The sequence below is a fragment of the Scyliorhinus canicula genome, chromosome 3 (assembly GCF_902713615.1).
Source record: "Scyliorhinus canicula chromosome 3, sScyCan1.1, whole genome shotgun sequence".
Classification (NCBI taxonomy): Eukaryota; Metazoa; Chordata; class Chondrichthyes; order Carcharhiniformes; family Scyliorhinidae; genus Scyliorhinus; species Scyliorhinus canicula.
In genome coordinates this window covers 227,445,977-227,462,567 of record NC_052148.1, presented here as the reverse complement: position 1 = coordinate 227,462,567, position 16,591 = coordinate 227,445,977, and the positions used below count along the sequence as shown (strand labels likewise).

The following is a 16,591-nucleotide window of genomic DNA, read 5'->3' as shown; positions in this document are numbered from 1 at the left end:
AGATAGGAAACCCGAGTGAGAGAGACAAAGTTTCAATGAGATTGTTTGACTCACAGTGTGACTAACATCTGAGTGCTTTGGTGAGAAATCCATTTTAGACCCATAGATAGAACATAGAACAGTACAGGCCCTTCGGCCCTCGATGTTGTGCCGAGCAATGTTCACCCTACTTAAACCCACGTAACCCGTATACCCGTAACCCAACAATCCCCCCATTAACCTTACACTACGGGCAATTTAGCATGGCCAATCCACCTAACCCGCACATCTTTGGACTGTGGGAGGAAACCGGAGCACCCGGAGGAAACCCACGCACACACGGGGAGGACGTGCAGACTCCACACAGACAGTGACCCAGCCGGGAATCGAACCTGGGACCCTGGAGCTGTGAAGCATTGATGCTAACCACCATGCTACTGTGAGGCCCCAAATCTGTCATTTACCAGGCAATGTGGTCTGTTCGAACACAGTTGGCTTGTTAATTTCCTTGTACCTCATATTTACCCTGAATGTTAGAATACAAGATTACTTTATCTTTCAGACCTTGTATAGTAAAGTTGTTGTTTGTTTAAAACCGGTGGAGTCTGTGGCATTATTCAATTAGTACACTGGAACACTTTATCAGAAAACGTGGAGGAACTTAAATAATTTGAATTTCTCTATTTCTCACCTTCTCTGCTCTAAAGAACAATTCCAGCTTCTCCATATTATTGAAGTCTCTCATTCCTGGTAACATCCTGACGAACCTGTCCTATCCCAGGCTTTGCTAACTGTCTGCCTATCGAAAATTCATTTCGGAAACGATTAAAACCTGCAACAAGAGGGGTGTAGGCTCTTTTTTTGAATTGTATACTAAAAATTAGCCAAATTGCCTTTCCTATATTTGTCTTCTCACCACAGAACGTTTCCTGGGTTTGGACAAAACACGCTTCCAACTAAACTTCAGCACTAGCACGCGTACTGACTCCTCCCGGCAGACCGGGGTACCGTTGGTACCCTGGCGCGCGAGTCACCGCTGAGCGACTGTTCCCAACTCCTCCCGGCAAATGCGCAGGCGCATCAGTGCCGAGCCAGTATTCCCGACTCCTCCCATCAGTGCCGAGCCAGTATTCCCGACCCCTCCCGGCAGCGCAGGCGCGTCAGTGCTGAGCCAGTGTTCCCAACTCCTCCCGGCAGCGCAGGCGCGTCAGTGCCGAGCCAGTGTTCCCCACTCCTCTCGGCAAATGCGCAGGCGCATCTGTGCTGAGCCAGTGTTCACAACTCCTCCCGGCAAATGCGCAGGCGCGTCAGTGCCAGCCAGTGTTCCCAACTCCTCCCGGCACTGTGGTGCCGGTTGATGCGCAGGCGTACCGGTGCACTGTGGTGCCGGTTCGAGATTGGTGCGCAGGCGCGCTTACACTGCCGAGTGTCAAGATGGAGATTGTGACGGGAAAACCAACCCAGAAAAGGTAAATAAGACAAAAGGGTTCCAGGTCTGAATCCCCAGAGAAGTATGCAGAGTGAACTGTTTCCAGGAAACCTTAAGATGATTAAGTATTACTGTGTTTAAATGTCATTTTTGTTTGGCATCAGGGGGATGGGGGTGTGGGTGGGGATGGGGGATGGGGGTGTGGGTGGGGATGGGGATGGGGGTGTGGGTGGGGATGGGGATGGGGGTGTGGGTGGGGATGGGGATGGGGGTGTGGGTGGGGATGGGGGTGTGGGTGGGGATGGGGGTGTGGATGGGGATGGGGGTGTGGGTGGGGGTGTGGATGGGGATGGGGGTGGGGATGTGGGGGTGTGGGTGGGGATGGGGGAGGGGGGATGGGGGTGTGGGTGGGGATGGGGGTGTGGGTGGGGATGGGGGATGGGGGTGTGGGTGGGGATGGGGGATGGGGGTGTGGGTGGGGATGGGGGATGGGGGTGTGGGTGGGGATGGGGGATGGGGGTGGGGATGGGGGGTGGGGATGGGGGATGGGGGTGGGTATGGGGGATGGGGGTGGGGATGTGGGGATGGGGTTGGGGATGTGGGGATGGGGGTGGGGATGTGGGGATGGGGGTGGGGATGTGGGGATGGGGGTGGGGATGTGGGGATGGGGGTGGGGATGTGGGGATGGGGGATGGGGGTGTGGATGGGGGGTGGGGATGGGGGATGGGGGGTGGGGATGGGGGATGGGGGATGGGGGTGGGGATGGGGGTGGGGGTGGGGGATGGGGGTGTGGGTGGGGGTGGGGGATGGGGGTGTGGGTTGGGATGGGGGTGTGGGTTGGAGAGGGGGATGGGGGTGTGGGTTGGAGAGGGGGATGGGGTTGGGATGGGGGTGTGGGTTGGAGAGGGGGATGGGGTTGGAGAGGGGGATGGGGTTGGGTTGGGGGGGTGTGGGTTGGAGTGGGGGATGGGGGTGTGGGTTGGAGTGGGGGATGGGGGTGTGGGTTTGAGTGGGGGGTGGGAGTGAGGGTATGGGTTGGAGTGGGGGGTGTGGGTTGGAGTGGGGGGTGTGGGTTGGAGTGGGGGATGGATGGGGGTGTGGGTTGGAGTGAGGGATGGAGCAGGACCAGGAGGAAGGGAGAGGGGGTCGGCTTGGCTTGTGGTGGGGAAGAGGGTTTTATCAGCGAAAAACTATTGGAGTACAGATGCCCCAACACTGCTACTCTGACCGGAAGGAAGGCGCAAAGTACAGAAATGTTGCCTTAGAAGAACTTGCATTTATATAGCACCTTACATGTTTCAAGAATAACAGTGCCTCATGGGCAGTATAATTACTTTCGAAAACAAACTGCTGGAAAAACTCAGCAGATCTGGCAGCATCTGTGACGAGAAACAGAGTTAACTTTTTAGGACTTGGTACTTGGTGGCTGTGCCTGAGCAACCAAGGCCCTATGCTCTGTAATCCCAACCCTAAACCCCTCTGCCTTGTTATGTCTCTTTCCTTAAGACACTCCTTAAAACCTACAAATTTGGCTAAGCTTTTGATCATTGTACTAACATGTACTAACATAAGGGGCTGTTTAGCTCACAGGGCTAATCGCTGGCTTTGAAAGCAGACCAAGGCAAGCCAGCAGCACGGTTCGATTCCCGTAGCAGCCTCCCCGAACAGGCGCCGGAATGTGGCGACTAGGGGCTTTTCACAGTAACTTCATTTGAAGCCTACTCGTGACAATAAGCGATTTTCATTTTCATTTCATGTCCTTGTTGTCATTTTGCTTTAAGATACTTTGTGACGTTTGTTGAAACATTTTGTTGCTTTAAAGGTGATATATAAGTACAAGTTTTGTTATTATACTACCTCTCATAGGAACCATAGGCCCATCGAGCATGCATGTCATTTAATACTATCATGACTGATTGGACACTTCAAAGTCTTTACACCCACTATCTCCATTACCCTTTACATTATTGAGAAATCTATCAATCTCTGCTTTGAACATATAAAATGACAACTTTCAGGAGTAACAAATTCCAAAGACTCAGAGCCCTCTGTGTAAAGAAATTTCTGCTCATCTCAGTTCTAAGTGGCATCTCCCACATTTTACAAATTGTGCCCCCTCATTCTAGACTCCCTAAACAAGGGACATATCTAAAACTACCTTGTCTGTTTTTTAGGTATTTTGTAGGTTTCAATGAGATCACCTCTCATTTTTTGACACTCTGGAGAATACAGACCCAATTTTCCCAATCGTTCTTCATAGAATAGTCTTGCCATCCCCAGAACATGTCTGGTGAACATTTGCTGCAATCCCTCTGCGGTAATCTACTTTCTGGGTCTTCTGATAATGGCCATGAGCTGTGGAGGCTTTGGTTTCAGCCCTTTTTGCCTGGTTAATGGCCCTTTTATTGACGATTGTGAAAAATAAGTGGTGGGAGTTGAATTCCCCTCCGAAGTGGAATGTCGTTGGGTTACCGCGCCTGTCAGAGATCGAATAAGGCAGTGGCTCCAGAGGTGGAGGATCTGCATGGCACAGTAACAGAAAGCATGGTGGAGTCACCATCCACCCCACTGCCTGTGGAGTAGTTGATGTTGATTAAGGGGGAGCTTTGGCAACATTGGCTAAAGGTGGAAGAGCACTGGTCCAAGGCGATTACGGGAGCAGCGAGCAGTTGCCCCTCTTTGCCGGACTTTAGAGTGGGTTGAAAAGCGCCTGGAATCGCAAGGTGCGACGATCCATGAGGTTGAAAGGATGGTAACGGATCACAGTGATCGGATTGTGGAGTTGGAGACCGTGGTGGCGATATTGGGAATGGCTTGTAAGGAATTGAAGCCAAAGGTGGGCAATCATGAGAATCGTTCCAGATGGCAGAGTTTACGAATCGTAGGCCTACCGGACGGAAGGGGCGGAGGGAACGAGTGCCACAGTCTACGTTTCAAATATGTTTGCGAAGCTGGTTGATGAGTGGTCTGCGAGAGAACCGCAGAGGTGGGCCGGACACACTGATCGCTAAGGCAGAGGCCGGGAGCTGGGGAGCCACCGCAGGCGGTGATAGTCCAAATGCATAAGTTCCAGGAGAAGATTCTGAGATTGGCGAGGACAATGAGAGACTACAAGTGGTAGGATCAGCTGATCTGAATATATCAGGATATTGGGGCCAACATGGCCAAGCGGTGGGCGGGTTTTAACCGGGTCAAAGCTTTTTCAGAACAAGGTCCAGTTTGGGGTGTTGTATCCATCCAAACTCTGGGTGACTTTTAAGGGGAAGGAACGCTATTTTACCACACCTGAGGAGGCAAATTACTTTATTAAGGAGCATGGTTTGGAGGGATAATGGTGGGAATGTTCTTGTTTTTTTGATATGTTTGTACAGTGTTTGTTGTTTTGCACATGTTGGCCTTGTTTGGTATTTTATTATGGTCGATGGGGAGGTGGTTTTGAGTTCTGAGTGTCTTTCTCCTGTTGGTGGGGAAGGGTGAGGGTTCAGGGAGAGGGCCTCGACAGGGTCTTTCCAAAGGATAGTGGTGGGAAGGCATTTTGGGGAAGGGGCAGTTTGGGCGATATCGATGGAAGCCTTTGGGTTGATCTCTGGGTGGGAATTGCTATGGTAGCCGGGATACTGGTGAACAGAAGCAGTGAGGGAGCAGACTGCAAGTAGCCAGATAGTGGGAGGATGCGATTAAGTAGTCTGGAGGGGGGGGGGGGGGGAGGGGGGGGATTGACTGTTCTAAATTATCCCTTCTAGGATGTAGGAAGTGTTTCCCACTTTGACTACATAGGAGTAACTTTATTCTAGTCCCCTCAGGATAGTTAAAATTGTTTAATACTGTTATCCGTGTTCTTGTGTAACTCTCAACCGTCTCCAAACTGAGAATTATCTACTTTCTCTTCAGCATTTCCCTCTGCTACACCCTGGTCCCCTTTTCCATCATTTGTGGGGTCTGTTCTCCTTCCGCAAGCACTGTTCCACGGGTGTTGTAGTAGCTACAACATCTGCCATTTGTCCCTTTTGCACACATTAAACTATAATAACAGAATTGTTTTCGAGACAAAATAAGTGGGGGGGAAAATTAACACGTGCTATTCGTTAGTGATTGTATAATAGCCAATATTATTGAGCAGTTCCATAATTGGTATAATTCACTATTTACCTGGATGATGTTGAACTTATATTTATCTTGTTCAATCACACTATGTATTCTTCACTAATAAAATCTTTCTTTGTCCAGTGTTAAAATTGCAGCTGGAGCTGTTGTCTGTGTTGAAAGTGAAATAAAGGGTGATGTAACAATAGGTAAGTAATGTTCCAATATATGATTCGTGATTTTAGGGATAATTTAATGCTTGCTTCTGGTAATTTCAGTCTTAATAAGTCAGAAGCTGTCAATGAATGGGACATATTGGCACAAAAGGCCAATCTTTTTTTAGAGATCATTGGACCAAAAAAAGAACCCAGTATGAAATAAAACTATCAGCGTATTGAACTAATATATCAGTAACAGTATATAAATATGAATGCATAGTGCTTAATTCCTGTGCACATTAACTAATTTGCTATGATGCTATGGACTAGATCCTGTTCTAAAAATAAGTGAGGCTAATACCATCCACCATCATGAAAGTGAAAGACAGACAGCAACTTCCAGTGACTGCACGTACAGATAAATGTGAACGTCAGAATGTGTTGTCCGTGTTGCCTTGCTCCTCCAGAGGCTGTGTGATAACCATATTTATTGCTGCAAAAGAACAAAAAATTGAATCATCAAATAGTTTCAAATTTGCAAAGTGGGAAATTATTGCTTGAAATAATTAAATTAACGGATAATTTTAATTAAATGATTTTGAATTAGAGGTCTGGTTTGTCCTCAACTGGAGTTTTCTGTCTAATTCTGGGCACCACACTTTAGGAAGGATGTGAAGATTTTAAAGAGGATGCAGAGAAGATTTACGAGAAACATTCCAGGGATGAGGGATTTCCAGGGATGAGGGATTTTGCTTATGTGGGTAGATTGTAAAAGCTGGAGTTGTTCTCCTTGGAGAAAAGGTGTTCAAAATCATAAGGGTTCTAGGCAAAATAAAAACTGTTTCCATTGGCTGGAATTGCCAGAGGACATTAATGTAAGATAATTAACAAAATAAATAACGGCAATATTTGGTAAATTTTCAGGACTATGGGGAAAGGGCTGGGAAAGTGGGGCTAGTTGAACTGCTTTTGTTGAGAGCCAGCATGGACACACTAAGCCAAATGGCCTCCTTCTGTGCTGTGAGAATTCTATCATTCTGACTCATTATAAGTTAGCATTTATAATATGAATTAATCAAATCACTCTCAGTTGTATTCTATAGATTTATATGTTTGAAGCAAGACTAAACAAAATTCAAAATCACTTTTCATATATAACTTATTTACATTTGTGTACTAAAATCTAGTTTATCATTTTTCACATTATCAATGATTTAGATGTGGGAACCAAATGTAGCATTTCACAGTTTGCTGATGACACAAAATTTGGTGGGAATGTGAGTTGTAAGTAGGATGCAAAGAGGTTCCAGGAACATTTAGACACACTAAGTGAATGGCCAAGAAGGAATATAACGTTGAAAAATGTCCAAGGAGGACTGGGCGTTCTTGATCTTAAGTCAGTGAAAGCTAACATACAGGTTCAGCAAGCAATTCAGAAGGCAAATGGTTTGTTGGCCTTTATTGCGAAGGGGATTTGAGTCCAGGAATAAGGAAGTCTTGCTACAGTTGTATAGAGCTTTGGTCAGACCACACCTGGAATGCAGTTTTGGACTCCTTACCTAAGGAAGGATATACTGGCCACAAAGGGAGTCCAATGATGGTTCACCAGACCAATCTCTGGGATCTCGGATGGCGGATTTGTCCTATGAGGACAGATTGAGGAGACTGGGCCTTTATTCTCTAGCATTTAAAAAAATGAGCCATGACCTCATTGAGATGTACAAAATTCGTATGGGGTAGATATTGGAAGAATGCATTCCATGGTTGAGGGGGGGGGATCCAGAACTAGGGGGATAGCGTCTCAGAATAAGAGGTAGGCCATTTAGGATTGAGTTGAGAAACAATTTCTTCAGTCGGAGGGTGGTAAGTGTTTGGAATTCTCTACCCCAGAGGGCTATGGAGGCTCAGTCATTGAGAGGGTTCAAAGCGGAGGTGGGATAGATTTCTAGATACTGGTGACATTAAGGGAATAGCGTGCGAAGATGACATTGAGTTAGATTGTCAGCCATGATCTAGTTAAATAACAGCAGGCCCGAGAGGCCGATTGGCCTACTCCAGCCCCAATGTTCCTATGGTCCTAAAGGCTTCAAGCACTCACAAATATCTGGGCTAGTCCATCATATTTCTGCCCCCAGTTGAAGGTGTAGCCACCATTGGTGCAATGATTAAAATTGGTGATACTCAAGAAGCCGGAATTAGAGGAGTGCAGATATTTCAGGGTGTGAGGTGAGAATAGGTTGCATAGATAGAGAGGGTTGAGGTCTTGGAAGGAGGTGACCAAAGAGATGATGGGTGAATGGAACTTGGTGTGGATAAGAACAACGGAAGCAGAATTTTGGATGACTTGTGTATGCAGAGGAAAATGGGGAAAGCCAGTAAGAGTTTCTTGGAATAATCAAGTCTAGCCATAGCAAAGGCACAGATGAGGTTTCCAGCAGCAGAGGCAGGGCAGAATGGGGCAATGTTAGGGAGGTGTTGCATGGCTCTGTAGACTGATGTAAAACTTCAGGTCAGATATGTCACCAGTTGTGAACAATTTGGTTTAGCCTTTGACATTTGCTTGGGAGAGGGATGGAGTTGGTGCCTACGGTTTTGCCTAAGGCTACAAACAGAGTTTGTAGCGGGGACCAAATGCAATGAGTTTGATCACTGCATTATATAATTGAAAGAAATTTCTGCTCAGTCAGTACTGGATGTTGGGCAAGCCGTTTGATAATTTAGAGACAGTGGAAGAGTCGAGAGAGATAGCGGTGATCTGGAGCTGAGTATCATCAAAGTAAACAGACGGTGTTTTTGGATAACATCGCCAAGGGCAACATGTAGATCAGAAGTAGGAGGATGTCAAGGATAGAACCTTGAGGACAACAGAGATATTGGTGCAAAGTGGGAAGAGAAGCTATTTCAGGTGATTCTTTAGCTGAGATTAGAAAGATTAGAGTGAAATGAGGCAAGGACAATCCACCCAGCTGATGTAGGTGGCAAGGCTTTGGAGGAGAATGGCATGGTCAACTGTGCCAGAAGCTGCAACCAGGATGTGGCAGAATAGTTTACCTCTGTCACAGTTGCAAAGTATGTTATTTGTGACTTTGACAGCCATTTCAGTACAATGGCAGGGATAGAAATTTGACTGGCTAGATGGCTTCAGACGGAGTTCAAAGTAGGCTAAACATGAATTTGGGAGGCATGCTCAACTACTCTGGAAAACAAAGGGAAGTCATTTTCAAGAGCTGGTTTTTAGGGATTTTTTTGAGGAAGGGTTTGTGTCAGCAGATTTGAAAGAGAGGGCGAGAACAGTTAACTGTCAGCTAACCAGGAATCTCAGAAGGGTAGTTGGATAGTAGTCAGCAGTTTCGTGGGAAAAGGGTCGAGGGACACAAGGTGTTTTGATGGGCAAGTTGAACTTGGGGAAACTGGAGAATAAATAGAGAACAATGAAAGTTCAGTGCTCGGACATAAGGAGGTTACAAAAGGACATTAATAGGTTAGGTGAGTGGGCAAAGATTTGGCAAATGGAGTATAATGTGGAAAATGTGAAATTGTCCATTTTGACAGAAAGAATAATAGAGAAGTGTATTATCTAAATAAGAGAGATTGCAGAGATCTGAGATGCAGAAGGAGCTGAATATCATAGTTCATGAATTGCAAAAGGTTAGTAAGCAGGTATCATAGAATCCCTACAGTACAGAAGGAGGCCTTTTGGTCCATCGAGTCTGTACCGACCCTCTGAAAGAGAATTCTACATAGGCCCACTCCCCCATCCCATCCCTGTAACCCCACCTAACCTGTACATTTTGGACACTAAGGGGCAATTTAGCATAGCCAACCCACTTAACCTGCCCATCTTTAGACTGTGGAGGAAACCGCAACACCCTGAGGAAACACACAAAACACAAGGAGAATGTGCAAACTCCACACAGTCACCCAAGGCCAGTATAGAACCTGAGTCCCTGGAACTGTGAGGCAGCATTGCTAACCACTGTGCCACAAGTACAGCAAATAACTAGGAAAACCAATAGGATGTTACAATTTCCCAGGGGAATTTAATCCAAAAGTAGGAAGGTTATGCTTCAGTTATACAGGGCATTGGTGAGGCCACATCTGGAGTACCGTGTACGGTATCGGTTTCCTTGTTTAAGGCAAGGTACACATGCATTGGAAGCAGTTCAGAGAAGGTTTACTGGACTAATACCTGGAACAGGTAAGTTGTCTCATGAGGAAAGGCTGAACAGACTAGGTTTGTATCCGCTGGAATGTAGAAGAGTAAGAAGTGACATGATTTAAATATGAAAGATCCTGAGGGGTCTTGACAAGAATGCAAAAAGATTGTCGGATTCTCCTCTTGTCGGAGAATCTAGAACTAGGTGATAATTGCTTATAAGGCAGAGATGAGGAGAAATGTTTTCTGAGGGTCATGAGTCTTTAGAAATATTTTCCTTAAAAGTGGATGGAAGCAGAGACTTTGGATACTTTTAAGGCAGAGGTAGATAGATTCTTGAAGAGAAGGAGGGTGAAAAGTTATCGGGGTAAGTGAAAATGTGGTGTTGAGGTTAAAATCAGATCAACCAAGATCTTATTGAATGTTGGAACAGGCAGGAGATGGGCTGAGTGGCCTACTACTCCGAATTTGTATGCTGGTGCGTTCACAGAGGGTCACTAGTCTGTGGAATTCTCTTCCCAGAAATTAGAGAGACTGGATCATTGAATTTATTCAAGACAAAATTAGACAGACTTTTGATAGACAAGGAACACGAGCATCATTGTGGTGGGAGGGTGGAGCACAGATGGTAAAGTGGAGTTGAGATCACAACCAGATCAGCCATTGAATGGCGGAGCAGGTTCAAAGGGCTGAATGGTATTAAATCCTGCTCTTAAATCCTATATTCCTAGAACAGAAACTAAAACACAAAAGGTGTACGTATAGTTGTTGGGCTGCTAACTCCCGTACCAGCCTCCCCGGACAGGCGCCGGAATGTGGCGACTAGGGGCTTTTCACAGTAACTTCATTGAAGCCTACTCGTGACAATAAGCGATTTTCATTTCATTTTCATTTCAACTGAAAGAAAAAACTAAAATAAGACAAAAAACAAAATGTAGCACAGATTATGGTCTGAAATTGTTGAACTCAATTTTGAGTCCGGACAGTTTTAAAGTATCTGATGATCAGGAGCAGTTCCCCAAGCTTAATTTGAGCTTAACTCGAACAGTGCAGTAGACCAAGCACAGAAGTGGCAGCGTGAGAGCCACAGGGAGCGCAGTGGGCTGGCAGGCTCTCATATTAATCCAGACCTCTGTATTACTAATGCTATAACCACTATGCTACCATTTCTGACTGCACCTACATTGGCATCTGGTTTTCCAAAGTCTCGATTTTAAAATATTCACCCTTGTCTTCAAACCCCTCTGTGGCTATGGCCTCGCCCTTCCCTATGTAGCCTCCAGCCCTACAACTCTCCATAAGTCCTGTGTTCCTCCACCTCTGGCCTCTTGTACATCCTCTATTTCTTTTGTCTCAAAATTGGCTGCCATACCTTCTAGTCGTCCAGGTGCTAAGCTCCGGAATTCCCTTCTTAAACCTCTCTGCACTCTGTGTCCTCTATTTAATATGCTGCCTTCAGTTTCCAGCTTTGTTCAAGCTTTTGATTCTTCTCAGTTGCACCTTACTTGCTTAGTGTCAATTTATGTCTGATTCCACTCCTGTACTTTGGGAAGTTTTACTTCATTTAGGGCAGTATAAGATTGCAACTTGTTATATATAACAGGAAGAAATGTTTGACATTTATGAGGAGATCATTCTGGATCAATATGGTCCCAGTCCAACAAGGAAGGAAACCAAGTTGGACCTAGTACCTGGAAATAAAGTAGGGCAGGGGGATTGTAGTCCATTAGATCATCACTGAGCTAACTGACTGCAACATTATTCTATTTAAAGGAATTATGGAAAACAACCAGAAACTATCAAAGCTAAAATGTACAACTGGCCTTTGCAGAATAAAATAGTAATGGAGCAATGGAGAGCATTCAGAGAAGAGGGAGTTTGGACACAAACTTGACGTAATCCATTCAGCAGAAAGGTAGAGCATTCAAAACTAATGTGTCCTTGGTGACAAAGAAAAGAAATGCTGTAATAAAGCAGAAAAGGAAGTTTCTGACAAATAGAAAGATTCAGTTGATTATCAGGAATATTATAGAGAGTATAAGAAATAATTGTGAAAGCTTAATATGTGAAGCAAGGAAAGGTATGTGACTGTTAACGGGTAACATTAATTTGAACCCTAAAACAATTTGTAAACCTGTTGGACCAGATTTTGCTGTGCTCATAATCCATAGATAGGCTCCATAGAATCCCTACAGTGCAGAAGGAGGCCATTCAGCCCTTTGAATCTGCACCAACCCTCTGAAAGAGCACCCCACAGGCCAACTCTCCCCTTCTCTCCCCAAAACCCCACCTAACCTGCACATCTTTGGACTGTGGGAGGAAACCGGAGCACCCGGAGGAAACCAAAGCAGACACTGGAGAACGTACACACTCCAAACAGTCACCCAAGGCTGGAATTGATTATGGATCTGCAGCGCTGTGAGCCAGCAGTGCTAATCACTACCGTGCCATAATGGTGAGGCTATCGGTGTTCTCCGTTATCACTATGTAAAACTGGCAGCAACTTCTGGTGCACCTAAAGTTAGAAATCTGGACGTTGTTGGTGTTGCTCTACTCTTCATGGTCTTCAAAGTTATTTTCTTCGCCAATGTAATTGGCTTGTCAATAAGATCACTGTCATGGTGCGAACTTAAGCTAATTACCGATCACAAGTCATGTTCAGTCAGGCGTAACCGAGTTTTTTTTATTGCATAGTTATTACTAGGAACAACCTCTTTGGCCCTGAAAAATTAGTTTTAGTGTGGAAATGGGTATAACTTCTCAGTTCTGATATCATTGCAGTTTTTTTTTGCCCCTTGCCTCTATCCTTTTTAAGAAGCTGAAGACCAGATTAACCTCAGTGCTTTGTTTTGTGGCTTTATAATTGTTCATTAGTACTTGGAATGAATTGTACATCTACATTCCTGATGTATTGTGTATCTGTATTTCTATATACCCCTCCTCCTCTCCCTCATTTGGACACATTTTCCATGCGTTGTATAACTTAAAGGATAGTCAGCTAAATAAATCTGCATATCACTGCAGTATGTGTCTTTAGGTGCATTGGTGGGAGCCACCTTTAGAAAATGAGGGAGACATGAATTTGGTCACTGGCTATACAAATTAAATGTTATGGCACTATTTTCCTTTACCAAATCTATCTATTGAAGTTAATTTGCCAATTGCATGCCCATTTTGCAAGATAATTAATGTTGTCTTTGATTACAAGGATGCCACTCTCACCTCCCGTCTAGAAGTCCATTGTTGTTATGGTGCATATCCCAAGCCATTTCATTGTTTATTTAAAAAACCAAACAGTAGACCAAATAGATCTTTCAGATCAAACTAATGTATGTGCAAATTCAGGGAAACAAACAACTTCTAACAGAAAGCAAAAAAGTGCGAGTGCTGGAAATTAGAAATTAACCAAAAACGCTTCATCACTTCATCCCACCTGCTGAGACACCAACGAGGCCACAAATAACCACAGTGATTGGATTTTGCTGTTACTCACATTCAGGACTGAACTATGTTCATTTGGGTCTCTTTCTGCTGATCACAATTCCAGCTCATTTACAGGGGCTAATAGTCTGGCTAAAGGTCAAATAAATTAGATTTGTGTGAAATACACAGTGTGTTGAATTTTTTTCCAGCAGCATCCAAACATTAATTCCTTGTTCTGCTCAAAGACCTCCTGAATTGTTCCATCAAACAACTTACTATAATATCAACAACTTACATAGCATCTATAGTGTAATAAAACATCCCCAGGTGCTTCACAGGAACATTGTGAAACAAAATATGATACAGAGCCACACAAGGAGATATTGGGTCAGGTGACCAAAAGGTTTGTCAAAGCAGTTTCCAGGGGGACCTTAAAGGGAGCAAGCAAGACTGAGAACTAGAGAGATATAGGGAAGAAATTCCAGAGCTTCGGACCAAGATGACTGAAGGCACCTCCACCAATGACAAAGTATTTAAAATCTGGGATTCTCAAAAGGTAAGAACTGGATGAGAGCAGATATCATGCAGGGTTATGGGGCTGAGGAGATTACAGAGGTTTGGAGGAGCAAGGCCATGGATGGAGTTGAAAGCAAGGATGGGAGTTTTAAATCAAGATGTTTCTTGACCAGCAACAGTATAAGTCCACAAACAAGGGGTGATAAGGGAACGGGATTTGATGAGAGTTAAGGCATAGGTAACAGAATTTTGGTTGTCTTCAAGTTACAGAGAGTACAATGTGGGAGGTCAGCCAGAAATGCACTGGAATATTCACGTTTGAAGGTGGAAAAGTATGAATGAGGGTTTCAGCAGCAAATGAGTTGAGATCGGCGATGTACACAGTGGTAGAAATAGGCGGCTGTCGTGATAGTGTGAATTTGTGATTGAAGCTCACTTCCAGGTCAAACATGATGACAAGATTATGTACAGACTAGTTTAATCTCGGGCTGTTCTCATGGAGAGAGATGAAGTCAGTAGTTAGGGACCGAATTTGGAACAAGAACCAAAAACATCAGGCATCAGTTTTCCCAATATTTAATTGGAAGAAATTTCTGCTCATCCAGTTCTGGATGTTGGATGAAAAGTCTGCTAATTTAGCAACAATGGAGGAGTCGCGAAAGGTATTGATGAGGTAGAGTAGAGTGTTGTGAAAATTAATGTGCTTTCAGATAATGATTAGATCAAGTAAATTAGAGCAGCACTTCAAATCTTCTGCTATGGTTCTGTTAACTGCTTCAATACTTTAACCTTTGAGCATAAATTAATTGGTAAATCCAGTTTATTTTTTCATAGAATGGCATACTTAGCTGCAGCAGTTAATGCAGAGTGATTTAGTTTTTAGCAATTCTATGTTCTCATACACCACATTATTGTGACTAATGTATTTGCATCTGTATACTGTTGCTGTGCTGAGTACGGGTGAAAACTGTTAATGCAGTTCTTTTTTTATATTTAGGACCGAGAACAGTAGTGCACCCAAAAGCTCGCATTATTGCAGAAGCAGGACCAATCATCATTGGTGAAGGAAACTTGATTGAAGAACAAGCCCTCATTACAAACAGGTAGGCAGATGAATAAATGTGTAATGAGTATTCCTAAATAAAGATATTTGAGGTGTAACAGAAAATAATTATGATAATTTTGTTCTTTTAGTACTTTTTTCTAATAAATATTTTTATTCTCCTCTTTCACATTTTCTCCCAAAGTTACACCCACCAACAATAATCAGCAGCCAATCCCCATAACAATAACAACGATCCCATCCTACCACCAACCCCCAAACATTAGCCCGCTTGTTTACATAAACAAATGACAAAAAGGAATCAGGGATTATCCATAGTCACCCTGAATACACTAAGCCCCCCAAACTAATGTTCGATGTTATCCAGTTCTTGAAAGTGCATAATGAATGATGCACATGACTTGTAGAACCCCTCCGTACTTCCCCTCAGTTCAAACTTAACCTTCTCCAGACTCAAGAATTCCAACAGGTCCCCCCGTCACGCCAGGGCACAGGGTGGAGAGGCTGCTCTCCATCCCAACAGGATCCGCCTTTGGGCGATCAACAAGACGAAGGCTACGATATCTGCCTCTGCATCCGTTTCCAACCCTGGCTGGTCAGACACCCCGAATATGGCCTCCCGGGGACCCGGGTCCAGTTTCACATGCACCACCTTGGAAATGACCCTAAAAACCTCTTTCCAGTACTCCTCTAGCTTTGGACAGGACCAAAACATATGAACGTGATTAGCGCCCCCCCCCCCCCCTCGCAACGCTCACACACATCTTCTACTCCTTCAAAGAATCGACTCATCCTCACCCTCGTGAGGTATGCTCAGTATACCACCTTCAGCTGTATCAGCCCCAACCTCGCATATGAGATGGAGGCATTTACTCTCCGGAGCACCTCACACCAGGCCCCCTCCTCTATGACCTAGATTAGAACATAGAACAGTACAGCACAGAACAGGCCCTTCGGCCCTCGATGTTGTGCCGAGCATTGTCCGAAACCAAGATCAAACTATCCCACTAACTGTCATTCTGGTGTGCTCCATGTGCCTATCCAATAACCGCTTGAAAGTTCCTAAAGTGTCCGACTCCGCTATCACAGCAGGCAGTCCATTCCCCACCCTAACCACTCTGAGTAAAGAACCTACCTCGGACATCTCTCCTATATCTCCCACCCTGAACCTTATAGTTATGCCGCCTTATAACAGCTACATCCACCCGAGGAAATAGTCTCTGAACGTCCACGCAATCTATCCCCCTCATCATCTTATAAACCTCTATTAAGTCACCTCTCATCCTCATCCGCTCCAAAGAGAAAAGCTCCCTCAACCTTTCCTCATAAGACCTATCCTGCAAACCAGACAGCATCCTGGTAAATCTCCTTTGCACCCTTTCCAATGCTTCCACATCCTTCCTGTAGTGAGGTGACCAGAACTGCACACAATACTCCAAATGTGGTCTCACCGGGGTCGTGTACAGTTGCAGCATAACCCAACAATAACCCAAACAAACAAACAATCCCCCCCTTACAAAAATAAGAGAAACAACAAAAAAAACGCATAAATAAACAGATTATAGCTATATCACAAATTCCCCCATGCTACCTGCCCCCTATTAAACGATAATACAATAGAAAACACAAAATACCCCCCCCCCCCCCCCCCCCCCCCGGGCTGCTGCTGCTGCTGACCATCTCCTAAAGCTCCACTAGAAAGTCTAGGAACAGTTGCCTCCACTTGAAGAACCCTTGCACAGATCCTCTTAAGGCAAATTTTAACTTCTCTAATTAATAAACCC

At 44.8% G+C, this 16,591-nt stretch overlaps 1 protein-coding gene across 1 annotated transcript in view; it reads left to right on the top strand.

The window, feature by feature from the left end:
* The first annotated feature begins 1,257 nt into the window (after positions 1-1,257).
* The window catches only part of dctn6 (dynactin subunit 6), a 38,016-nt gene continuing 22,682 nt past the window's right edge, over positions 1,258-16,591 (top strand). Inside the window, exons 1-3 of the mRNA XM_038792341.1 lie at positions 1,258-1,448; positions 5,636-5,700; positions 14,742-14,847. Of these exons, the coding sequence (XP_038648269.1) occupies positions 1,414-1,448; positions 5,636-5,700; positions 14,742-14,847 (206 nt within the window). The 5' untranslated portion in view covers positions 1,258-1,413. The remainder of the gene's footprint in view (positions 1,449-5,635; positions 5,701-14,741; positions 14,848-16,591) is intronic.